This window comes from Nannospalax galili, unplaced genomic scaffold (genome assembly GCF_000622305.1).
Source record: "Nannospalax galili isolate Female #2095 unplaced genomic scaffold, S.galili_v1.0 scaffold538, whole genome shotgun sequence".
NCBI classification, from domain to species: Eukaryota; Metazoa; Chordata; class Mammalia; order Rodentia; family Spalacidae; genus Nannospalax; species Nannospalax galili.
In genome coordinates, this window is record NW_008343842.1 from 4,560,081 (window position 1) to 4,580,964 (window position 20,884).

A 20,884-nucleotide genomic window follows, 5' to 3' on the forward strand; every position below is an offset into this window, starting at 1 on the left:
AAAAAAAGGAGCTGGTGAGATGACAGTGGACCTATAAGGTGTCTGCTGAGGGAGCCTGGCAACTTGAGGTAGCACCCAGAACCCACATGAAGGTGGGAGGTGAGAACGGGCCCACAGAGCTATCCTCTGGCCTCTACCCCCTACCCCCATCACATCATACAAACAATAGTAAATAAAATAATGTAAAATTTCATTAAAGATAGGGACTAGTGAGGTGACTTGACAGGTAAAGGGTAAAGGTCCTTAGGTGCTTGCTGCCAAGCCTGACCACTTGAGTTCAAACTCCAGAACCTACGTGGTGGATGGAAAGCCACTTCCACAAATTGTCCTCTAATATTAATTCATTTTTTTTGTAATCAGTCATATATGGTGGTGCCTGCCATTAATCCCAGCACTGGGGAGGCAGAGAGAAAAGGGTCTCAAATTCAAGTGTAGCCTGGGCTACATAATGCAGTTCTACCTTAGTTACATACCTAAGACTTGGTCTCAGAAAAGCCAGGGGCTACAACTGGTGCCTAGGGGCACATCCCTGCCTGGGATGCACAGGGTCTGGGCTTCCCTCTCAGCACTGAGAAACACACCCTTCAGTCCTTCCCATTGTGAATGAGACAGGGCCACTATGCAGCAGCAGAGTGAGGCAGTTTCCATATCCCTCACTGCTCTCTGCCAGCATCCTGAGAGCCCACCAGTCTGTGTTGCTCTGAACTGAGGTGTTCTGGTGTTTCCGTTATGGTTCTTTCAATGAGGGAAAATACATTCTGGAAAAGTGTAACAGCAATTTAATGTCTGGTGTGCATTGGTAGGGGTGTAGAGTTCATTACCCTTCACTTCCTGCTCTGCTCCTAGCCCTGTGGCTCCTAACTGTTTCTGTCTGGTAGTAACACACAGTGTCACATAAACAAGTTCCATGTGGGAATATTGAAAGCAGACACCTTGATGCTAGTGCGGGGCTTGAAAAGGAGACAGCAGTGGGTGTGCCATGGTCCTGTCCACCACTCAGCTTGGCCGGAATCAGAGCCCTGTGTTCCAGGTGCCATTGCTCTGATAGCTCCTCCTTTCTCGGCAGGAACTCCAGTGGAGTCTAAAAAATAGGAGGGAAGGGTGAGCTTGTAGATGTTCCCGGATGATCTACCTTTGCTTTCTTTTCTGCAGTGCAGGGCACAAAATCTAGTGCCAGCCGTGCACAGTCCTCATCCCAGCCTTGGTTTTCTGAGACAGGGTCTAGAAAGTGCCCCATGTCTGTAATGCCTGCTGAGGCCCAGGGGGCGGGGGGCGGGGCATTGGCTCCTCTGGAACTGGAGTTATAGATACTTGTTAGTCATTCTGTGGGTGCTGGGAACCAATCCTGGGTCCTCTGAAAGAGCTGCCAGTGCGCTAAATGCTGAGCCATCTCTCCAGCCCCCTAAAATACATGTTAAGAAAAAAACATTTTTTTTAAATGTGTATGAGTGTATTGCTTGCGTGCATGTAAGTGCACTTGTGCATGCAATATCCACAGAGGCCAGAGGAGGGTGTTGGAGCCCCTGGAACTGGAGTCAAGGACGGTTGTTAGCCACCAGGTGGGTGCTAAGAATCGAACTTGGGTCTTTCTGCAAGAACAGTCAGTGCTCTTAACCGCTGAGCCATTTCTTCAGCCCCCTAAAATACTTATTTTCAAGTGTTGAGAAGCACTGCTTTTGTTTGAAGGGTGAGCAATAGGACCTCATGTGGCACAGGCTGGCCTTGAGCTCTCTGTGTAGCCAACGAGGGCATTGGACTCCTGATCCTCCTGTCTCCTCCATAGTGCTGGGATTATAGGCATGTGCCGCCTCACTGCACTGCTGGCTTTGTTCTCACACATCTCAGAATGGGTAGGCCCAGGACTGCCCTCATTGTTTTCTCTCTGCCTCCACAGGAAGGAAGAGAGAGTGGTTTAAAATAGAAGATGCCATAAAAGTGCTACAGTGTCACAAGCCTGTGCAGGCTTCATACTTTGAGACGCTGAGGCAAGGCTACTCCGCCAACAATGGCAACCCCATCGTGCCCACCACATACTCCAGTTCCAGGTCAGGCGTCAGATGACTGCAGACTTCCTGTAGGAGTGGAGCATGGACACCAGACTGAAGCTCCCCCTCACCCCCTCGCCCTCCTCACGGCCCCTCTTCACCTGAGCATGGTGGGCAGCAGAGAGGGCGAGCTGAGGCATCGCTGTGGGTATGGAGTGACGTGGGCGGGTGTGTTGTGGTGGGGCTTTTTTTCCTTTTCCTGAGGGTGGGGGCCGGGGTGGAATTCCCGTACTTTCTGCATGCTCCATCTCCCTTGCTGTGCCTGCCGTCCGAGGACCCTGCTTCCCTCTTGTTGTGAAGTGCCCTGTTCATCGCACCCCAGCCCTGGCCAGACATTTTCTCTTTTTAAATTTTTTTTCATTAAAAGGTACCTATGTGAGATGGAACTTTTTAAGAATCTGTCCTGTAATATGCCTTTGAGTCCAGTAGATTGGTCACTTGCCCCGCAGGATCCATTTATCTACACATTATACTGGACATATAATCTGTAAATAAATGGCTCTTAGAGGAGCATGACTGCTTACTTTTTAGGGTTCTCGTTTGTTTTTATCCTGGGTGTTTCTGATCTGGAGACCCTGTTACTTACATTTTTGTTTTGATGCTAGTGGCTCAGCACGCTTCCTTGTTCTCTCCCACTGGCCACGGGCTGTCGTTCCAGAGGGTGCGAGGAGAGCCTTCCTAGGGCTCCCAGGTCTCCTGCCTTCTCTAAGCTGGGTTTGCATGCCAAGGAGAAACAGGAAGGAACCTGTTTTCTGTTACCAAGCCAGGAGCAAATGGCCTCAGCCCAGATCCGGAGACACAGTGACAGAAATTTTATTCTGCCCTATATGTTAATAATAGGGTTTAAACTGGATACTTTGTCTCAAAAACTGGACCATCAGACATCATTTCTATCCTGCTGCCTGGGAATCCTTTCCATAACGCTGTTTCTTGCTGACATGGCCTCTCTGCCCATGTATGCTTTATGCTGTGCTGACCTGGACATGGTCCTGTGTTCTGAAACTGTATGCACAGCCCTGTCCCTGTGCTGGGTAAACCTATTGAGGCTCTGAGGATAATACTGGGGAAGTGTCTTGTCTCTGTGATGTCAGAGCACGTGCAGAGGGCTGCACCTGGAGCATTTGTCAGCTCACTCTCCACCTGGGTGTGAGAAGACATCTGGGAGAGGACCCGCTTGTAACACAGCAGCTGCTATAGGCTATCCTATGGGTGTTTCACACAAGCCTTGTGCTGAACCCATCTGCCAGTTATGTTTAGTTGGGAAGTAAAAAAGTCTTGGTAAGTGTCATGAGTTGGGAGGAGAAGAGGGGACACTGCTCACTGGCTTAGCACAGGAGAGGGAGACCTTTGTGGCATCTCCTGTGTTGAAACGTAGCCAAGATGTGAACTTTAAGTAGTACATCTCTTAATTTAAAAATTCTAATAAATACTCAAACCTTGAAAAGAATTTGCTCTTCCCTCCCACTGAAAGGAATGTGTATGTGGAGACCTGTGTTGCTCAGCGCTCGACGGTCTGGGGCATCAGTTGGTGAGCTCTAAATGTTGCCCCCTCTCCAGTCTTCATTCTGTCTCCCAGTGTTGAAACGTAGACAAATCCAGTGGGGTTTTCTAGGGCGCTACCATGCTTCTGGGTCAGAACTGGTGCCCAGAAGGTGGGGGACAGCCCACGGGGTTCTAGTCCAGAGGCCGACTTGCTTTCAGGTCCTGTTTGTAAACATACTGCTTCTTGTTATCCGACTTGGAGCATTCTGAAGTCCAAACACACAGAGGAAAATGAGTTCAAAGCCACATCCTCCCAGACAAGCTGTACCTTTATGGCCCAGCCCACCTTGCTGGGAAACCCAGTGCTCCTGGGAGGGGAAGTGCCAGTGGACCACTGCCTTCTCAGCGCTCTGCAGGTGTGCTGATGAGCTGGCGTTTGATATCCTGCCCCAAAGATCAGTTTTGATTGTTGTTGGAGTCTTTGGATCAAGAAAGTAAACTGTGCCGAGAAGTCCTTTGCAATGGCGTTAGTGCTCTTAGCTGGAAAGATGGGGCGCCAGCTCTGTCCGGGGCCACCATCAGTAATCTGGTGCCAGCCTCTGCTCTGAGGAGCGACCTGGTATTTTTCCCTCCTGGCACCGGCAGCATGATGTGTGGTTGATGTCCCTTTGTGTTAGATTGCTTGACTCCCAGTCTCTTTAAGGGAAGTCAGAGGAACAAGCAAACTAAGAACCTACCCTGCATGCAGACTGCCTCCTTGACAATGAGTCGCTGCTGCTCTCCCATGCTTGCTGTCAGCCTTGTTGGACCCGGGTTCCCACGTCTAGCCTCTGCATTTCCCAGGTGCTGGTTGCTTCTCAAAAATCTATCAGAGTCCACAGTACTCAGCATAGACCAAGACAGCATTAGACATCCTTACATTTTTTAAAAATTGAGTTGTTTCTTTGTTTATAGATTGTAGACTTTGGGGAGACACCAGTGAGGTCATATGACCTTTTGGACCATGATCTGCTCTGTGCATGCATGAGGTATAAGTGAGAAGCTAGGCATAGTTTAATACCACAGCAGTGCCTACAATCTAAGGATTGGGAGGCTGAAGCAGGAGAGTTGCTGCATGTTAAAGGCCAGCCTGGACTACATAGTGAATCTCTTTCTCAAAAAAGAAAAAACAACAGACCAGGAAAAAAGGGGGGAGAAAAATACTACTAGGATCGACTGTGTTTGATTTTCTGTGGCTGCCCAGAAACAGCACAGTCACCATACTGGGGTCCTGATTCATAGGAAGCATAGAGGCTGGGATGGTGGATCCACATGGTTTGTTTCCACACATGTGCTCCAGTCCTCTCCAGTCTGCATGGAGAAGGCTCCCTTGCTGCCTTGTGTGGCTGAGCCAAGGCTGGATCAAAGGCCATGGGATGTCATACACATATCCTTCAGGCCACTGGAGGCCTAGAGTCTGGGCACAGCAGGACTTCCGCTCTGTGCCTTAATGCTGCACAGTCCCTGGATCATATCTTGCAGGCGCACTAGCAGCCTCACTTCCTGCAGTCTCTGGGGAGCAGGGTATGTCTGCCTCTTGGGAGTGGTTCGAAGTATTTTGTAAACGTTGCTACATGGTGAGGTTCCTTTGGTGGCAAAGAAATAACTTTCTGTTTGGATGCTAGGTGTAAGGTCCCTTAGAAGGTGAAGGCAGCTCCAAGCAGGTTTGAAAGAAGTTCTGTGTGAACTGTGCTTACTCCTTTTGCCCCTGGCCTCTCCGCATGCCAGGCCCCTTTGGAGGCTGCTGTGGACTTCTGGAACCACGGGTGGGTTGGGCTTTTGTTTGGGTCACTGTCCTCCTTTGTCACTCCCACCCAGTGCTGGCCTACACCTTCGTCAGAGACCCCGTCTTCATCATTTTCAAGAGTAGCTCAACCTGGGCCATGTTCTCCCTCTTGGGTCACAAGGGTGACCACATTGTGAATCTTGCTGTCTGCTTTTGCTATGTCTGAAGTGTACTCTATGCACATAGGTGAGATTGAGTCTAGAATTAAGGGGGAAATGATTCTTCTGCTTCAAGAGAAAGGGAGTTGACTGTAATGCAGTTTCGTTGTGGGCCTGTCTGCATCTCAGATAGAAGCTCACATCTTCCCAGAAAGGGGCAGCAAGACAAGCCATTTGGCAGCCGCTGTTCTCCACTGCCCGGGGCAGGGCTGGCCTCTCTTCTGTGATGTTGTGTGGAGCCTATTTGGAGCTTGTTTCCTTTGGACTGTTGAGCTGCCCAGTAGTGATATTGCCCTCCCAACCCCCATCACTTGGAGTGGACAGGAAGGGACCTAACATCAACTTCTGACCTCAGTGCCCAGGGGAGCTGCGTCTTCCACGGCTCTGTAGTTGTCATTTAAAGCAGTGAATGAGAGATTTTGAGGTAGAAAGTACAGTGGGAGCATCGACCGCCATCGTGGAAGTTCCTGTGTTCCTGTTGATGTGAGCCACCCAGGTTCCTGGAGCCTCCCAGCCCTACCGATCAACGATTTTTGCATCAGCCCCTGAAACTTGTACTTGGAGGGTCCTGAGAAGCCTGATCAGGGGTCTGAGGAAGTGTCCTTTCTCACCATCACAGTGATTGACTAGCCTGTCTGCCCAGCCCTTTTTTTTTTCCCTGGCCTTTTTGAGACAGAGTCTCCCTATAGCCCCAGCTGGCCTGGAACTCACTACGTAGACCAGGCTGGCCTTGATCTCACAGAGATCTGCCTGTGGATCATGCCCAGCTTCCCAGCCCTTTTAAAATTGGGATATTGGGACATACATCTTGAACTGAGGCCAACAGTTACATGATTTTGGCAATCTCCAGCATGTAACTTTTGAAGTAAGAACCACACCTCTCCCTGAAACCCAGAGCCTAATGAGGATTTCATAAGCTTGTCTTAGAAATTGGGACTGCCTCCTGGGAAGGGGAGCCCAAAGGGAAGGCTGTTCTGAGTTCAGAGACCAGAGGGGCTGTGCTGGGGAGAAGGCCCTGGTAAGCTGGCCCTTCAGAAGACGGTGGCATCTTGTCCCGTCTTTTTTCAGTGGTCAGTTGTATCACTCCAGGTTTTCTGTAAGAATAGGTTTGAACTGCAACACTTCTTTAACTTTAAAACCCAGAATATTGGGTTTACAGGCTGCAGAGACAGCAGCAGCATTTTGCCAGGTTTTTAGTCTTCCAATGGTCTGCTGGCCTTACAGGACCTCCCCCAAGTGCTGGGCAGCTCAGGACTCCACTGTGGCTACTCGGGAGAATGTTGGTGCATCCCAGCACTCTGTGAAGGCTCTCCAGGTGTGAAAAATTCCAAAATAGGAAGGGGCCTTTTAACTTCTTAGGGGAAGTCACGATGCCTCAATGCCTCTGTCTGACTGTTGGGCCTTAAGACTCTGGTCTGTGGGTGCCCTCTCTGGGAGTCATTCTGCCTGGGACATAGCCTGCAAATTCCTGCCAGCCGTGTCTTGATTCCAGTTGTCTTCCCAGCACTTTTGCCTGAATTGAAAGCATTCCCCTAAACCAGTGATGGCTCAGTAGCTTCTCTCCCACCACAGTGTTCACTGAAAAAAGGCTTGTCCAGCCCAACCCTTGGTTTTCAGCCCTCTCCTGTGACAGAGAAAATGTGTCACTGAGTGGTCCGGAGGACAGCTAGTTTGGGTCACTCTTTCCCTACAACTTAACAGACTTGACTTTGACAGAGGAAGGTCAAGACTGTTGTAGAGACCCAGGAATAGGACAGGACCACCCACGAGCAGGTCTGAGGTGAGGCTTGAGGGAACTCTTGAAGTGCAGGCAGGACCAGGGGCCTTTCCATGGAGAGCAAGAGGCCGTGTCCTCCCAAGACAGAAGGACAGCAGAAGGGAGGGCTGGGCCTCTGAGCTCCAGCCCCCAGACGGAATCCACATCTGTGGTGCTGAGCATTGTTCCTCAGAACTTTCCAAGGGGACTGTGTCTTCCAAAATCTTACCTTCAGGCCACGGTAGCTCATAGCAACATAGGTTCACTGTGCAGAGTGCCAGGACCACAGTGTGGCAATTAGTAGTTACAAATCAGCTGGTCCAGTCTGTTATAAAAGGAGTAGTATGTGTTGTCTTTGTTTAAAGGAAGTCAGGAGCCCTTGAAGATGCTAGGACATGAAAGCACAGCACTGTCTGCCTGCTTGGGAGAGACAGGAGCTAGGCCTCGGGGGCATCCTCTCCCTGCTTTGCCAGCCCCACCTGCTTCTTGGACCCTATCTTCACTCTGTATAGAACTCAGTGCGAGATGGGCACTGAGGGGCGGCCAGGCCCTGGCTATAGGATGTGTTCTCTGGTATGGCTCTGTAGGGCCACCTCCCCTTCCTTACCCTGCTCCACATAGCAGTGGGGTGATCCCTCCATTAAAGGTTCCCCAGATGGACTTCACCCCTGTGATAGGTGTCCTGTCCGCACATGGTCTCCTCGTCCAGCAAGTCCACCAGATGGGGGCAAAGTAGCTGAGATGTGCTGGGTATAACTTTCATCTTCAGACATTTTAGATGAAGTGAAATGGTCAAATCTAGAAATGTCTCCAGAGCTGAAGCAGAGCCCAGGCCCAGGCGCCCAGGGTCTCATAGTTGTAGAGGTGCACAGTGGCACAGCTGACAGACCCCATGTTCTCTGCAGAAGGTGCAGGAATGGTGCCAAATGAGCTGGACAGGACATTCTACGGAATGGCCCTTGGGGGGAAGGGAGGGGTGGTGCAGTCTTCAACCTCTTGGCACGAGGTAATCAAGTAGGAATTCAGGGTGATAGTACCCTTCTTCTGGTGGCATGTGGTCCTAGTTCCCATTTCTCCCCCAACAGCCTTGCCTGGCACTGCGTGGAAAGTCAAGCATTTCTTGCTGTTCTCGGCCACCAGCCCGGCCTGGCCCCTCTCCGGGTGTCCTCACACTCTGCTGAGGAGGTCCTGGCAGTGCTCTTGAGCAATAGGAGAAATGGAATTTGCTCCTGAAAAAGCAGAAGGAAGTGGAGTTTTCCTGTTAGCTTTTCTCAGGGCAGTACTCACGTGTGCCGCCCCCCCCCCACCTTTCCCACAGCTGTAGACGAGGGTGGAGAGGAAAGGCTTGGCCTTAGACAGGAAGACAGCAGGTGCCATCATGGCCCCCCCTTACAGCAGCCATCAGGAGCCATCCCCCCACCCCATGAGTCTCATGCTAACACAGACCCTCATGTACGTAGGCCAGCAGCCAAGACAGCCAGCCTCTGCCATGGTCCAGAGAGCATTTTGGCACGTGTACATCCTCCCTCTCCCACAGCCCACCTCTGTACAAACAAACCCTAACCCTGTGAGTGTTGTCCTTTCTGTGTGCTAGTCAGTGGGAAGGGCCCTGGAGCTATAGATTGTAATCTGTTGCCAACCAATAAAACCAGTATTTCACACACCTGTCAGCGCCTGGTCTCTTCTTTCCAGAGGTTACCTGTAGTCTTTCATATCAGTCCTTTTGAAATTTTTTTTTTTTTTTTTTTTTTTTTTTTTTTTTTTTAAACCAGCTGGCCTGGAACTTGCTATGTAGACCGGGCTGGCCTCGATTGTACAGCTGTCCTGGAACTCACTCACTATGTAGACCAGGCTGGCCTACAGCTCACAAAGATCCTCCTGCCTCTGCCTCCCAAGTGGTGGGATTAACGGAGTGCGCCACCACGCCCAGCCTTGAAATTTTTATTTAAGCGCTGGAGAGATGGCTCGGGGGTTAAGAACACTGAGTGCTCTTGTAGAGAACCATGGTTTTAAATCCCAGTAGCCACATGGCGGCTCACAACCATCAGTGACCAAGGAAATCCGACACCCTCTTCTGGCATCTGTGGACATTGCAACACATGCAAAACGAGGCATGCTTACATGCAGGCAAAATACTCATAAAATAAAAATAAAGAATTCTTATGTGGCTGTGAAGGGAGGGCGTGCACATCCATGCATGTCATGGTGTACATGTCACAGTGTATGTGTCACAGTGTGTGTGTCATAGTGTACGTGTGGAAGCCAGAGGACAGCCTTGTGGTCAGTTCTTTCCACCTTTTTGTGGGTTCTAGGGATTGAGCTTGGGTTGCCAGACTTGAACAGCAAGCATTTTACCCACTAAGCCATTGAATCTGCTCCATCTTTTGATATCGTGATACACATGCACACGCCTTTGCTGGGTTCTTGGGAATGGTTCTGAAGGTCAAAGGCCTGATGAAATATTTGTCAAGATTTGCCTTTCAGGGAACTGAAACAAAGATTGCAGGGCAGCCAGAGGATAAACATTTTGTTTCCTCCTGTCCACACTTGCAGGCTGGGAGCACCAGGGGTAGGCCATGCCCTGTGCTGAGGAGGGCCTCCCCAACCCCAGCCAGGAGCTGAGCCATGGACAGGACAGAGGCATAGCTAGAGTAGACAGGCTGGAGTTGAAAGGACAGGAAGTTGGGGAACAGGTGGGTGGCATCATCAAGGACATAGCATTCAGCAAGCTGTTGTCCCTGTAGCCCCAAAATGGAAAGATAAGCTCTATTGTTTGTTTGCTTGACATAGGGTCTCACTGCCTAACCCTGGCTGCCCTCAAACACAGAGGTCCTCTTGCCTCTGCCTCTCATATTCCAGGATTAGAGGTGTGTACTAGCGTACCCGGCTTGAAGAGTTTTCAAGGCTGTGTGGACTCACAGAGAGGGCCTGGGAATGGGAGGGGAGGAAAGCAGGAATAAACTGCATGTCACAGTCAGATAAACATGGTCCTCACCCAGCATTGGCTGGCTTGCCACGGTGGGAACACCAGTCAGGTTTCCTGAGCCAAAAAACCTGTTGTGGTCAGTGCAAGAGAGCAGCTTCCAGGACAAGAGTCACAAGAACCTAGCACAGACTAATGTGTGCCCAGTGGGTGGCGACTCATTTGGGTGTGACGTCAAACCTGGTTACTTGGTTGGCACAGCACTGTAGCTGAAAGGTGAGTCCAGAGTCAAGCTATTAACTTCAGCACAGGACAGAGGACTGTGTTCTGATCCTATGTGCCTCTTTTGTCTCATGATGGTCACCTTCCTCCTCTGTTTTTTATTTTTTGTGTGTCTGCGCTGGGGCACACGTAGAGGCCAGAAGTTGACATCGGATGTCCAACACGTGCCACATTCAATTTTTTTTTTTTTTTTTTTTTTGGTCTTTTTGAGACAGGGTCTCCCTGTAGCCCCAGCTGTCCTGGAACTATGTAGACCAGGCTGGCCTTGAACTCACAGAGATCCACCTGCCTCTGCCTCCTGCCTCCCAAGTGCTGGGATTAAAGGCGTGCACAACCATGCCCGGCTTTAATTTTTATGTGTATGAGTGTATTGCCTGCATGTATGTAAGTGTACCCATGTTGTGCAGTGCTGGCAGAGGTCAGAAGAGGGCCTCAGATCCTCTGAAACTGGGTTTATAGATGATTGTTGGCTGCCATGTGGGTTCTGGGAACCAAACCTGGGTCCTCTGCAAGAGCAGCCAGTGCTCTTGACCACTGAGCCAGCTCTCCAGCCTCTTCTACCTTATTTTTTGAGACAGCCTCTCACTGAACCTAGAACACACTGGTTCAAGCTAGACTAACTGCCCAGCAAGCCCCTGTCTCTGCCTCCCCAGAACTGAGATCACAGGCATACACCACTGCACCCAGCTTTTACCTGGGAGTTGGGGATCGAACGGGTTCTCCTGCAAACACTCCCAACTCTGCCATCTCCCCAATGCCTATTTTTGAGGCACAGGATCCTGTTGTATGACCTAGGCTGTCCTCAATCTTACAATCCTCCTGCTTCCTTAGCAGCTGGGTTTGCAGATGCCCTCCACACACCCTGCTCCCCAACCCCGACTCCTGTCCCTCCAACACCCTTCTCCTCTCCCCCTTCTTCTCCCCCCCCACACACCCTGATCCTCTCCTATCAAAGGATCTCTCTTTCATTTACCAGAGTCTGCAGGTTGAGCCTGGGTGTGGAAATAGTGATAACTGCCCTCCCCTAGTCAGGACTTGGGTTCTGAAGATGCCCAGTAACCCACATCAGATGACTGGGAGTCAGTAGACGTAGATAGGTGACACCATCCTGTCATGTTGGTTGCTCAGGTCCATATCAGGTAAATGCAAAGTATGGGATAATCTTTCTGTAGATTGACCTTCTAGCAACTTCCAGGACTTGTATCTAGACAAAAGAGAAACCTAAAAAGGCCACCAAAAATTTGGGCTTGGGTGATGAGGAAGTCAGCCCCAGAGACACCTGTGCATTTCCTGACACCAAGGGCAGACACTGCAGGGCTGCCACTCTGTGCAATCCCCAGAGATCTGATCACTGTGCCCAAAAAGGCCTGGTGTTAAAAGGCCTGGCCTTTCTGCTTTCAGGCTGCTTTGGGGTGTGAAGGGTTGATTTTCTTGCCTTGGTCTTGTGATACCTCCCCCCCCCCCCCCGCAGCTAATTCCTAAGCATTCGAGGACATGGCTATGAGGCTCCATGCTCTGTTCCCTGAATACCAGTTAAACCTGGAACACATGGACACCTGCTTGGTGACAGATGGTGTGAAATGGAAGAGGTGACAGTCTGGAGAGGGTTAGCCAAGGGAGGCGGGGCAGGACAGGAGGTGTAGGGAAGGAGCCTGAGGGGGACAGGACAGTGACATTCACCCAGGCTGCCTGATGTGGAGGAAGTTGTGGACGCAGGAGCTCTGGCTGTTGACAGCTTCTGTGATCTTGGACAGTTTACCATCCTCAATCACTGTGTTAAATAAGCCAAAAGTGTATGGCACCAGAGCCGAGCGCACTTACTAAATAGTCACTGCAGACCTAACCTGTGACATGACAAGTGATACATACAGTAATCCAGGAAGCTGTGCCTGGTGGAGCAGACCTGTAACTCCAGCTGCTCAGAAAACCCAAGCAGAATGACTGAAAGTTTAAGGGGAGTTTACTAATGACTTCAAGGCAACTTAGTAAGACCCTGTCTCAAAAATTAAAAAGAGGGCTGGCAAGATGGTTCAGCCAGTAAAGACTCCTGTCACCAAGGCTGACAACCTGAGTTTGATCCCTGAGACCCACACAGTGGAAGGGAGAACTCACTCCCACAAGTTGTCCTCTGACCTCCACACGCTCCATGGTGTACATGAGCCCCACCACCACCACAGGCACACAAAATAGTAAACGTTAATTTTAAAAATTGAAGAGGCCAGGCTGGAGAGATGGCTCAACAGTTAAGAACCCCTGCTCTCACAAAGGACCTGGATTCAGTTCCCAGCACCCACATGGTGGCTAACAACCATGCGTAACTCCAGTTCCAGGGGATCCGACGCCCTCTTCTGCCCAGTGCACACATGTGATGCACTTACATACACTCATACATATAAACATTTTTAAAAATTAAAGTGCTAGAGAGATGGCTCACAGATAACACTGGCTTCTCTTGAAGAGAACCTAGGTTCAACTCCCAGCATCCACATCAGGCAGCTTACAACCATCTGTACCTCCAGTTCCAGGGAATCTGACCCTCTCTTCTGGCCTCTATGGACACTGCACATATGTGGTACATACAAAGACAAGCAGGCAAACATGCACATAAATAAAAATAAATTTTAATTAATTTTTTAAGCTGGACAGGCATGTATCCTAGAATGTGGAAGGCACTGGGTTTAACCTGTAGTATTGCCAGAGAAGATTCCATGGCTCTTTCCCAAAGGACAGTTTGTGAGGGATGAAGAGAAGATCCCTGGCTGAAGGGCACCTTCATGGGGGCTGTGCTTGGTGGTAGTGAGTTTACTGGGTTTGGAACACGGTGGTAAAAGTGGGCAGTGCTGTAGGAAAGGTAAGCTGGGGTCAGGTGGCCTGGCAGGCCGTTTGAACTTTACTCGCATGACTGGGAGGCCATGTGGGGCTTTAAACCTGCAGTAACTGCAGCAGATGCAGAAGGTGCAAGGCCTCGGGGCTCCAGGCCTGACTCCGGGCACTGTGTGCTCCTACACTTATTTCATGAAGTCCTGTGACATACAGATCCAGGGAAAGAATGGAGCCTAGGGAAGTCAACTGCCTTAAAGGAACTAAGAAAACTTCATTCTGAAACTCATACAGTAAAACTTCAAAGACAGCTAAGACAATTTGGAAGTGCTCAAACAGCACTACAGGGGGAGCCCTGTATCCTGTCACCAAGACTTAGTGCAGTGATGCACACCTGTAATCCCAGCACTCAGAGGTGGAGGCAGGAGGATCGAGCGTGCTCAAGGTTAGCCTCAGCCTTATAGGGCGTTCTTTCCCAGCCTGGGCTACATGAGAACCTCAGAAAATAGTATTTGGATTATAGGAAAAAATAAAATCACTCTCTCACACCATTCATGAAAATAAATTCACAAGTGTGAAAACTGAAGTCTAAGAGAAATAAGTAGCCCAGGTAACAACTCTGTAGCTAAGCCTGAGGAGTCTGACACGAGAATCTGCCCTCCCACCCACTGCCCATGCTCTCCTGGTCACCGCAGGCCAGAGGATGCAAAAACTGACTTAGGAAAGTGCTGAGTGAAGACTGAGTCTCCATATAACCCATGGGATCTCAATCAACAGGTGAGGCCTTTGGCTCTCTGTTACTGTAACAAATGTCCCAGGCAATCAATGTACAAAGAGAAAAGGTTTATTTTAGCACAGGGTCTTGGAAGGTTTTAGTCTGTGATCAGTTGTTCTTGTTGGCTTTTCTATTTGAGACAGGGACTCACTGTGTAGCCCTGGCTGGCCTAGAACTTACTATGTAGACCAGGCTGGCCTTGAACTCACAGAGAGAGCCTGCCTCTGCCTCCTGAGTGCTGAGATTGAAGTGTATGCCACGACACCTGGCTTGTTTGTTTCTGGGTTTTTATGGGGCTTTTGTTGTTGTTGTTGATTTGTTTAAGACAAGGTCTTAGTTTTTAGCCCAGGTTGGCTTCACAATGACTATGTAGCCCACCACAATCCTCCTGCCTTAGATTCCCAAGGCCTGAGATTTTTAGGTGTGAGGTGTGAGCCACCATGCCCAACCCTGTTGCTTTTAGACTCTGACAGACAGCATATCATGATGATAGCACATACAGAGGCAGAACTGCTCCTTGTGACCAGGGAGGAAAAAAGGAGGAAGAGGCTGTGTCCCCAGTGACCTGAACACCTCCCATAGTTCTAAATGATCCATCTCCCAACAGTATGAAACTGGAAACCAAGCCTTTAGAACCCAGGCCCTCTGGGACAGTTCAGATCCAATTGAGTAGGCACTGGTAACGCTCAGATCTTGACAGAGAGATGCCATCCAGCATTCAGTAGTCACTGACTGAGATGGTCACTACACTCAGATGTGACAAGGTTACATGCAAGATAGTAGCAATAACCAGGTATGGTGGCTCAGCCCTGTAAACCCAGCACTCCAGGAGGTAAAGGAAGGAGGATCTCAAGTTCGAGGCCAGCCTAGTCTACTCAGAGTTCCAGGTCAAGAGCTACATAGCAAGATCCCATTGAAAAAAAAAGTTTTTTTATAATAAATAATTACTCTTACTCTGGCTAACCGTTACTGGCCAGGCCCCATGTCCATTGGTCACTTACCATTAATTATTCCCTCTTCGTGGTCCTCGTGCCCTTCTGAAGTTTCCATCCAAATCCCAGCCCAGGCTAATCCGCCATTCTGTCCCCTCCTGTGTAAGAGCTGAGCCTGCCCAGAAACAATCATATACCACAGGGCCCCTCGCCTCAGCCTCCAGTGCTGCCCATCACTGATCAGTGCCTCCAGGCCAGTGGAAACTTGTCCATTCTCTGACCTTACTGCCCCCCCATATGTCACCCCATTTCGGGATCTTTTCCTACTGTACTTTCATAGTAAAGTTCTACCTCCTTTGAGTACCACCAGATACCATTAGTGAATTGACCCCTGCCCACTTTGCAAGACTAATGTCTTGTTGGGCACAGTGGCACACACTCAGGAGGAAGAGACAAGTGGATCTCTGTGAGATTGAGGCCAGCCTGCTCTACACAGCAAGTTCCAGGTCAGCTGGGGCTACAAGGAAACAATATCTCAAAACAAAACAGAACAAAACAAAATACACAGATGTCTGTCATTCCAGTACCTAGAACTTTCTGCAGTTCTCCAAGGGCATCATGCACCATCAGTGCTCCCAGTGGGAAAGGTCTCAGATCTTTGCCAAACTGCTCATGCCCCATTCTGAACATGCCTGGGAGAGCAGACTCTCTCTCTGTTCTTGGTACTCAGCTGAGTGTTGCAAAGCAAGTTCCCGAGACATTTGGGTTAGAGGAAACAAAACCAGATGGCATTGTGGAGACATGTACAGTGCAAGGAATGTGTGCTCAGTTACCCAGTCCTCTAAGGCCCCTGCCCACACACGTGCGCACACACACACACCCCTGAACTTGCCCAGAACCTTGGTGTAAATACAAGCTGCTCTGAGGAACCTGGGAGAAAAGTGTCTTACCTTTCAAACATGGAACACAGCTATAAGTTCCAAAGTCCTGTGCTACCTCTAATGTGTGTCAGTTCTGGACAGTTTTCAGTTAATCATTTTTAGTATGAGCTGGGGATTTTTCCTACTTCTTTGCAACACCCCTGGCTATTTATTTATTTATTTATTTATTTATTTATTTATTTATTTTTGAGACAAGGTCCTACTACATAGCCCTGACTGGCATAGAACTCTCTATGTAGAGCAGGCTGACCTTGAACTCATAGAGTTCCATCTGCCTCTGCCTTCTGATGGCTGGGATTAAAGATTCAGCCTAACTGGCACTCCAGGTATTTCTTAATAAAAAAATGTGTGTGGTCCTGAGGATGAAACACAGGACCTCAGACACACAAAGCAAGGACCCTATCCTGAGCTATAGCCCTAGTAGTCCCTAAGGATCCATTTTAGACAGATGTTGGCTCTAAATTTTCCCTGGCTGAGGACTGCATGTTTTTGCATTCCTGTGCATCTTACAGATTTGCCCTGGAATGCAGTTAAGTCACTTGAGAACAGCTCCATCTTCTAGGCACTGTTTTCATGGTTTGTTAGGTAACTCCGGAACAAATGAGAGAAGCATTAGAAATGGATGTACAAGACCACACTGACCACAGTGGTAAGAGCAGGACTAGGGGTGTCGCTTAGCACATCCGTGTCATGCAGTGCCTGCGGAGGACAGAAGAGACTGTCGGATCCCCTGGAACTGGAGTTACAGACAATTGTTAGCTGCCATGTGGGTGCTGGAATTCAAACCCAGGTCTTTTGCAAAAGCAGTCAGTATTCTTATCCACTGAGCCATCTCTCCAGCCCCCATAACTGAAAATTTTAAATGCAGCTCTGGAACCATCCTGGTTTACATAGTAAGTTCAGGCCAGCTGGGGGAACCTATCTCCAAAAAAAAAAAAAAAAAAAAAAAGAGGAAAAAGAAAAAGGGGCTGGAGTGTCAGCTCAGTGGTTAAAAGCACTGGCTGCTCTTGTAGAGGTTGCCAGCACCCATATGGTGGTTTACAACCAGCTGTAACTTCAGTTCCAGGGCATCTGATGCCCTCTTCTGGCCTCCATGGGCATCGCATGCACATAGTACACACGTATAGCAAAACACATATACACTAAAAATCTTTTTTCTTTTTTTCTTTTTTTTTTTTTTTTTTTGGTCTTTTTGAGTCAGGGTCTCCCTATAGCCCCAGCTGTCCTGGAAATTACTATGTAGATCAGGCTAGCCTTGAACTCACAGAGATCCTCGTGCCTCTGCCTCCCCAAGTGCTGGGATTAAAGGCATGCACCACCACGCCTGGCCGAAAATAAATCTTTTTTAAAAAGAAAAAAGAAGAGCCAAGTGGGGATGGCACATGCCTTAAATCCTTAAATCTCCTCGGGAGGCAGAGGCAGGTGCTGATGGAAGCCTGGGTGGGTGGTCCTGCTTAAGGAGTCAAGAAGTACCCTTGGATTTAGGGATTTCTTGTTTTGTTTCCCTCTGCCTTGTCTTCTCCAGTCAGGAGGCAGGTAGTGTCTGCAGAGGAGAGATCAAGGTTCCTATCTGCCCTGTGGTTCCCCATTGGGTCTGTCTCCCTGCCAGACCATCCTTCTTTACGAGTCCAGAGGAAACCCAGGTTGGTGCCTGGCCAGTTAGAAAGTGAGGGCTTAGCTCTGGGTATCGCACATCTGTCCCTGGAGGCTCTTCTCCAAGAATAGGGCATCGAGGACATCCCTTGTTACCACCTGATGACCCAGGAGGGCTCCTTTGGAGGCTTCCAACCCAGGCTGGAGTCTTTCAATCACTTGTGATTCTGGGGTGAAGAGGTCTAGCCCAAGACCATATACATATATACATATACTATAATGCACACTTAAGTGTAGTAATAAGAAAATACATAGCTGTGCATGGTGGCGCACTCCTGTAATCCCAGTACCCAGGAGGCAGAGGTAGGAGGATCACAGCGAGTGCAGTGCTGGTCTGAGCCAGATAAGAGTTCCAGGCTAGCCAAGGATGCACAGTGAGACCGTGTCACAAAGCTTTGCTGCATTCCATCAACCCTACTCAAACTTCTCCAGTGTGGCAGCTGAAATAATCAGATCATGAGAGCTGGGGCCCAGGCTTACCAAACTAACTGCTCGCGGCCCAAGCGGGTCGCACCCCACTGCTGCACCTGAATCCCCTAAACCGGAAGGCGGCGAACAGCAGGAGCTTAACACTCAGGATGTGCTGGGCTCCGTTTCTCGCCATCTTTGCAGCCTCAGGACAACCTGCTCTACAGACGTTGGGATGCAAAAGCCAGGCCGCACCTGAGCCCCCAGCCCTGTCTTCCCGAACGCGCTGGGGACTACAGAAGGGGCCCGGGGGCTGCCGGGAATGCGCGCGGCCCCGCCCCGCCCCGCCCGCGTCGGCCCTTCCCCGTCCACCTCCGCCTAGTCCGTCCGCCCCGCTGCGCGGCCCTCGGCCGCCCCCTGCCGCCGTGGCGTGGACCCTGCAGGCGCGGCAGGCCCCGCCTATCTCCACGCCCCCAGCCGCCGGATTGGCCATTCCGCAAGACTCGGGCCTCCCGCCGCCGGATTGGCTGCGCAGAGGGCAGAGGCCCCGCCCCTTCCCCGGGTCTTTTGATCACGCGTCGGAGGGCTCTTCCGGGGGCCCGGAGCCAACCCAGGGCGTTGCTGACTGTCAGGGCTGCACGGCGGGAGGTAAGGCATGGCCGGACTGGACGGGCTGCAGCGCTCCGGCCTCCGACCAGCTCGGGATGCCGGGATTGCAGGGCACTCGGGTGGGGAGCGGCCCTCCTCCCCGGCGCCACCAGTGCCCCTCCTCGGCCTCCCCCGTGCCTTGGGGAGCCACCTCCCGCCCGCCGCGGCTGGCCCCATCCTAAGCCCTTCCTGGCCTGCCCCCTCGGCCTGGGATGATGAGCTACGACTGGGTTCGGCCAAACTGGTGTCCACGGACATCGGGCAGTTAGCCTGTACCCCGTCCTCTGATTCACAGCCCGAGGCAGGAACTTGGGCCATCTCAGTGACGCCGCCCCAGGATGGTCTTGGCTTCTGTTTATGGGTGCCGGTCCTCTCCACCTCCGCCTGTCAGCCCCTGACCAAGAGGGGAGGGGACATGGGCGGAGCCCCGGGTGCGCCGTGGCTGGCGACATCATCTGGAAGATTGTCCAGCTCTACCCACTGTGTCCACAGTGGCACCTGCTATTGATGCTGAGGGCCGTTTCTGGCGTTACACCGTGGTCCAGGCCTGGGATGGCTAGCCTGCAGTGTGAGGACTGGATCAGGACTCTTGCAAATGCTCCCACCTCACCCCTAGGCTGCAGTGTAGGATCCTCCTGTTTACACCCCTCCGTTTAGCCCTGCTGCACCTAACCTCCCTTCTCCGCCAGCAGCATCTGAGACCTGCAGATGTTGAGCCTGCATCTGAGCTGGGCCCAACCTTGATCTGGGTGTAGGCACTAAGCAGGAAGCAAGCCTGGATCTGTGCCAGGGGTTGCTAAGAACTGTTGGAGGGTTACAACAACACACCATGGTTACCTGGTGGGTGCGGCCTCTCAGGGTTTGGCCTGGAGTTTTCCTGGATCTCCAGCTCTTGGGGAGGGAATTCAGAGTCTGCATGTCACTGTAGGTACAGGGATAACTTCCCTTCCTCCTCCCCAGGGAGCCCAGGGGAGGCACCCTCCCGAGGCCACCACTGCCCATGCGGACCACCCAGCCATCCGGCTACTGATGTCATGAGTAACACGACAGTGCCCAATGCCCCCCAGGCCAACAGCGACTCCATGGTGGGCTATGTGTTGGGGCCTTTCTTCCTCATCACCCTGGTCGGGGTGGTGGTGGCTGTGGTAAGGAGCCCTCACATACACACATACTTGGCTAAGGCAGCCACTGGGTGGGCCTGATCGGTGCCCATAGCCTCTTAGCTGTCCTTTAAGGGTATGGAAGTGGGTTCTCTCATTGTGGATCATCCTGGCCTCCCCAGCCTCCACAGCCCTCTGTCTCTGTTACAGGTAATGTATGTTCAGAAGAAAAAGCGGTGAGTGTCCTTGCCCCCACGTGCTCTGCCCTCTGTACCCTGGCTGAATTTGTTTTCCTTATCCAGGCCCCCATTAGTCTGTTTGTGGCCCTCTATGGTGTCCCTGGCCTGAGGGAGGGGAGTAGAGACCAGGTCATTAGGTATCTGATGGGGCAGAGGTAGAGCTTGGGCTGAGCCCTGCCTTTCCATGCCCCAGGGTGGACAGGCTTCGCCATCACCTGCTCCCCATGTACAGCTATGACCCTGCAGAAGAGCTCCATGAGGCTGAACAGGAGCTACTGTCTGACGTGGGAGACCCCAAGGTGAGCATTCTGGGGTGGTGGAAATCAAGCACCAGCTTTTCCCACTGCTAAAACCAGAGCCTGTTCCACCCTCATCACCTGATCTGTGATGCACTCCCCCACACCTATATCTCCCCACCACGTGGTATCTTCCTCCATAGGTGGTACGTGGCTGGCAAAGTGGCTACCAGCACAAGCGGATACCCTTGCTGGACGTCAAAACGTGACCTAAACCCCTTGCCCTGCTGAGCCTTGAGGGCCCTACAGTCTGCTTAGCCCTCCCACTTGCCACCCACCCAGCCGGGCAGAGGATTCTCTCTCCTCTTGCCTCCTGATGGCATCCTCAGCTGGCCCTGAGCCAAGCCTATCAGGTAGTGATGGGCCTTTTCTTGTGGAGTGGGTGGGTGGCTGGGTGACAGCTTTGCTTTCTCTAGCCTGCCTGGACTTGGCTTTGGCATAATCCTCAAGAGGCCTCTGGAGTTGTTTCCATGGTGACAGGCCCAGATGTATAGTATTCAGTATATATATTTTGTAAATAAACGGTTTTGTGGCTTCAAGGGCGGTTCATTACCCCACCACATCCAACCCTTTCTCCTGCATAGGGCAAGATTCCTACTAG

General features: G+C 51.0%; 2 protein-coding genes across 7 annotated transcripts in view; both read left to right on the forward strand.

The window, feature by feature from the left end:
• Nudt3 (nudix hydrolase 3) overlaps positions 1-8,929 on the forward strand; it is an 80,970-nt gene extending 72,041 nt beyond the window's left edge. Inside the window, exon 5 of the mRNA XM_008840131.3 lies at positions 1,895-8,929. Within this exon, the coding sequence (XP_008838353.1) occupies positions 1,895-2,061 (167 nt within the window). The 3' untranslated portion in view covers positions 2,062-8,929. The remainder of the gene's footprint in view (positions 1-1,894) is intronic.
• A 9,594-nt stretch (positions 8,930-18,523) lies between these two features.
• Positions 18,524-20,817, forward strand: LOC103739687 (small integral membrane protein 29). 6 transcript variants are annotated; one of them, XM_008840133.3, is made up of 6 exons: positions 18,546-18,648; positions 18,944-19,216; positions 19,609-19,733; positions 19,959-19,984; positions 20,181-20,286; positions 20,427-20,817. In XM_008840133.3, the coding sequence occupies exons 2-6, from the start codon at positions 19,006-19,008 to the stop codon at positions 20,490-20,492; spliced, it is 534 nt and encodes a 177-aa protein (XP_008838355.1). In that variant the 5' UTR covers positions 18,546-18,648; positions 18,944-19,005; the 3' UTR covers positions 20,493-20,817. The 6 variants fall into 6 exon arrangements, with proteins under 6 accessions (XP_008838356.1, XP_029422814.1, XP_008838355.1 ...); XM_008840132.3 differs by having other exon boundaries at positions 18,547-18,648; positions 19,609-19,793; XM_008840134.2 differs by lacking the exon at positions 18,944-19,216 and having other exon boundaries at positions 18,524-18,648; positions 19,609-19,793.
• Positions 20,818-20,884: the final 67 nt, after the last annotated feature.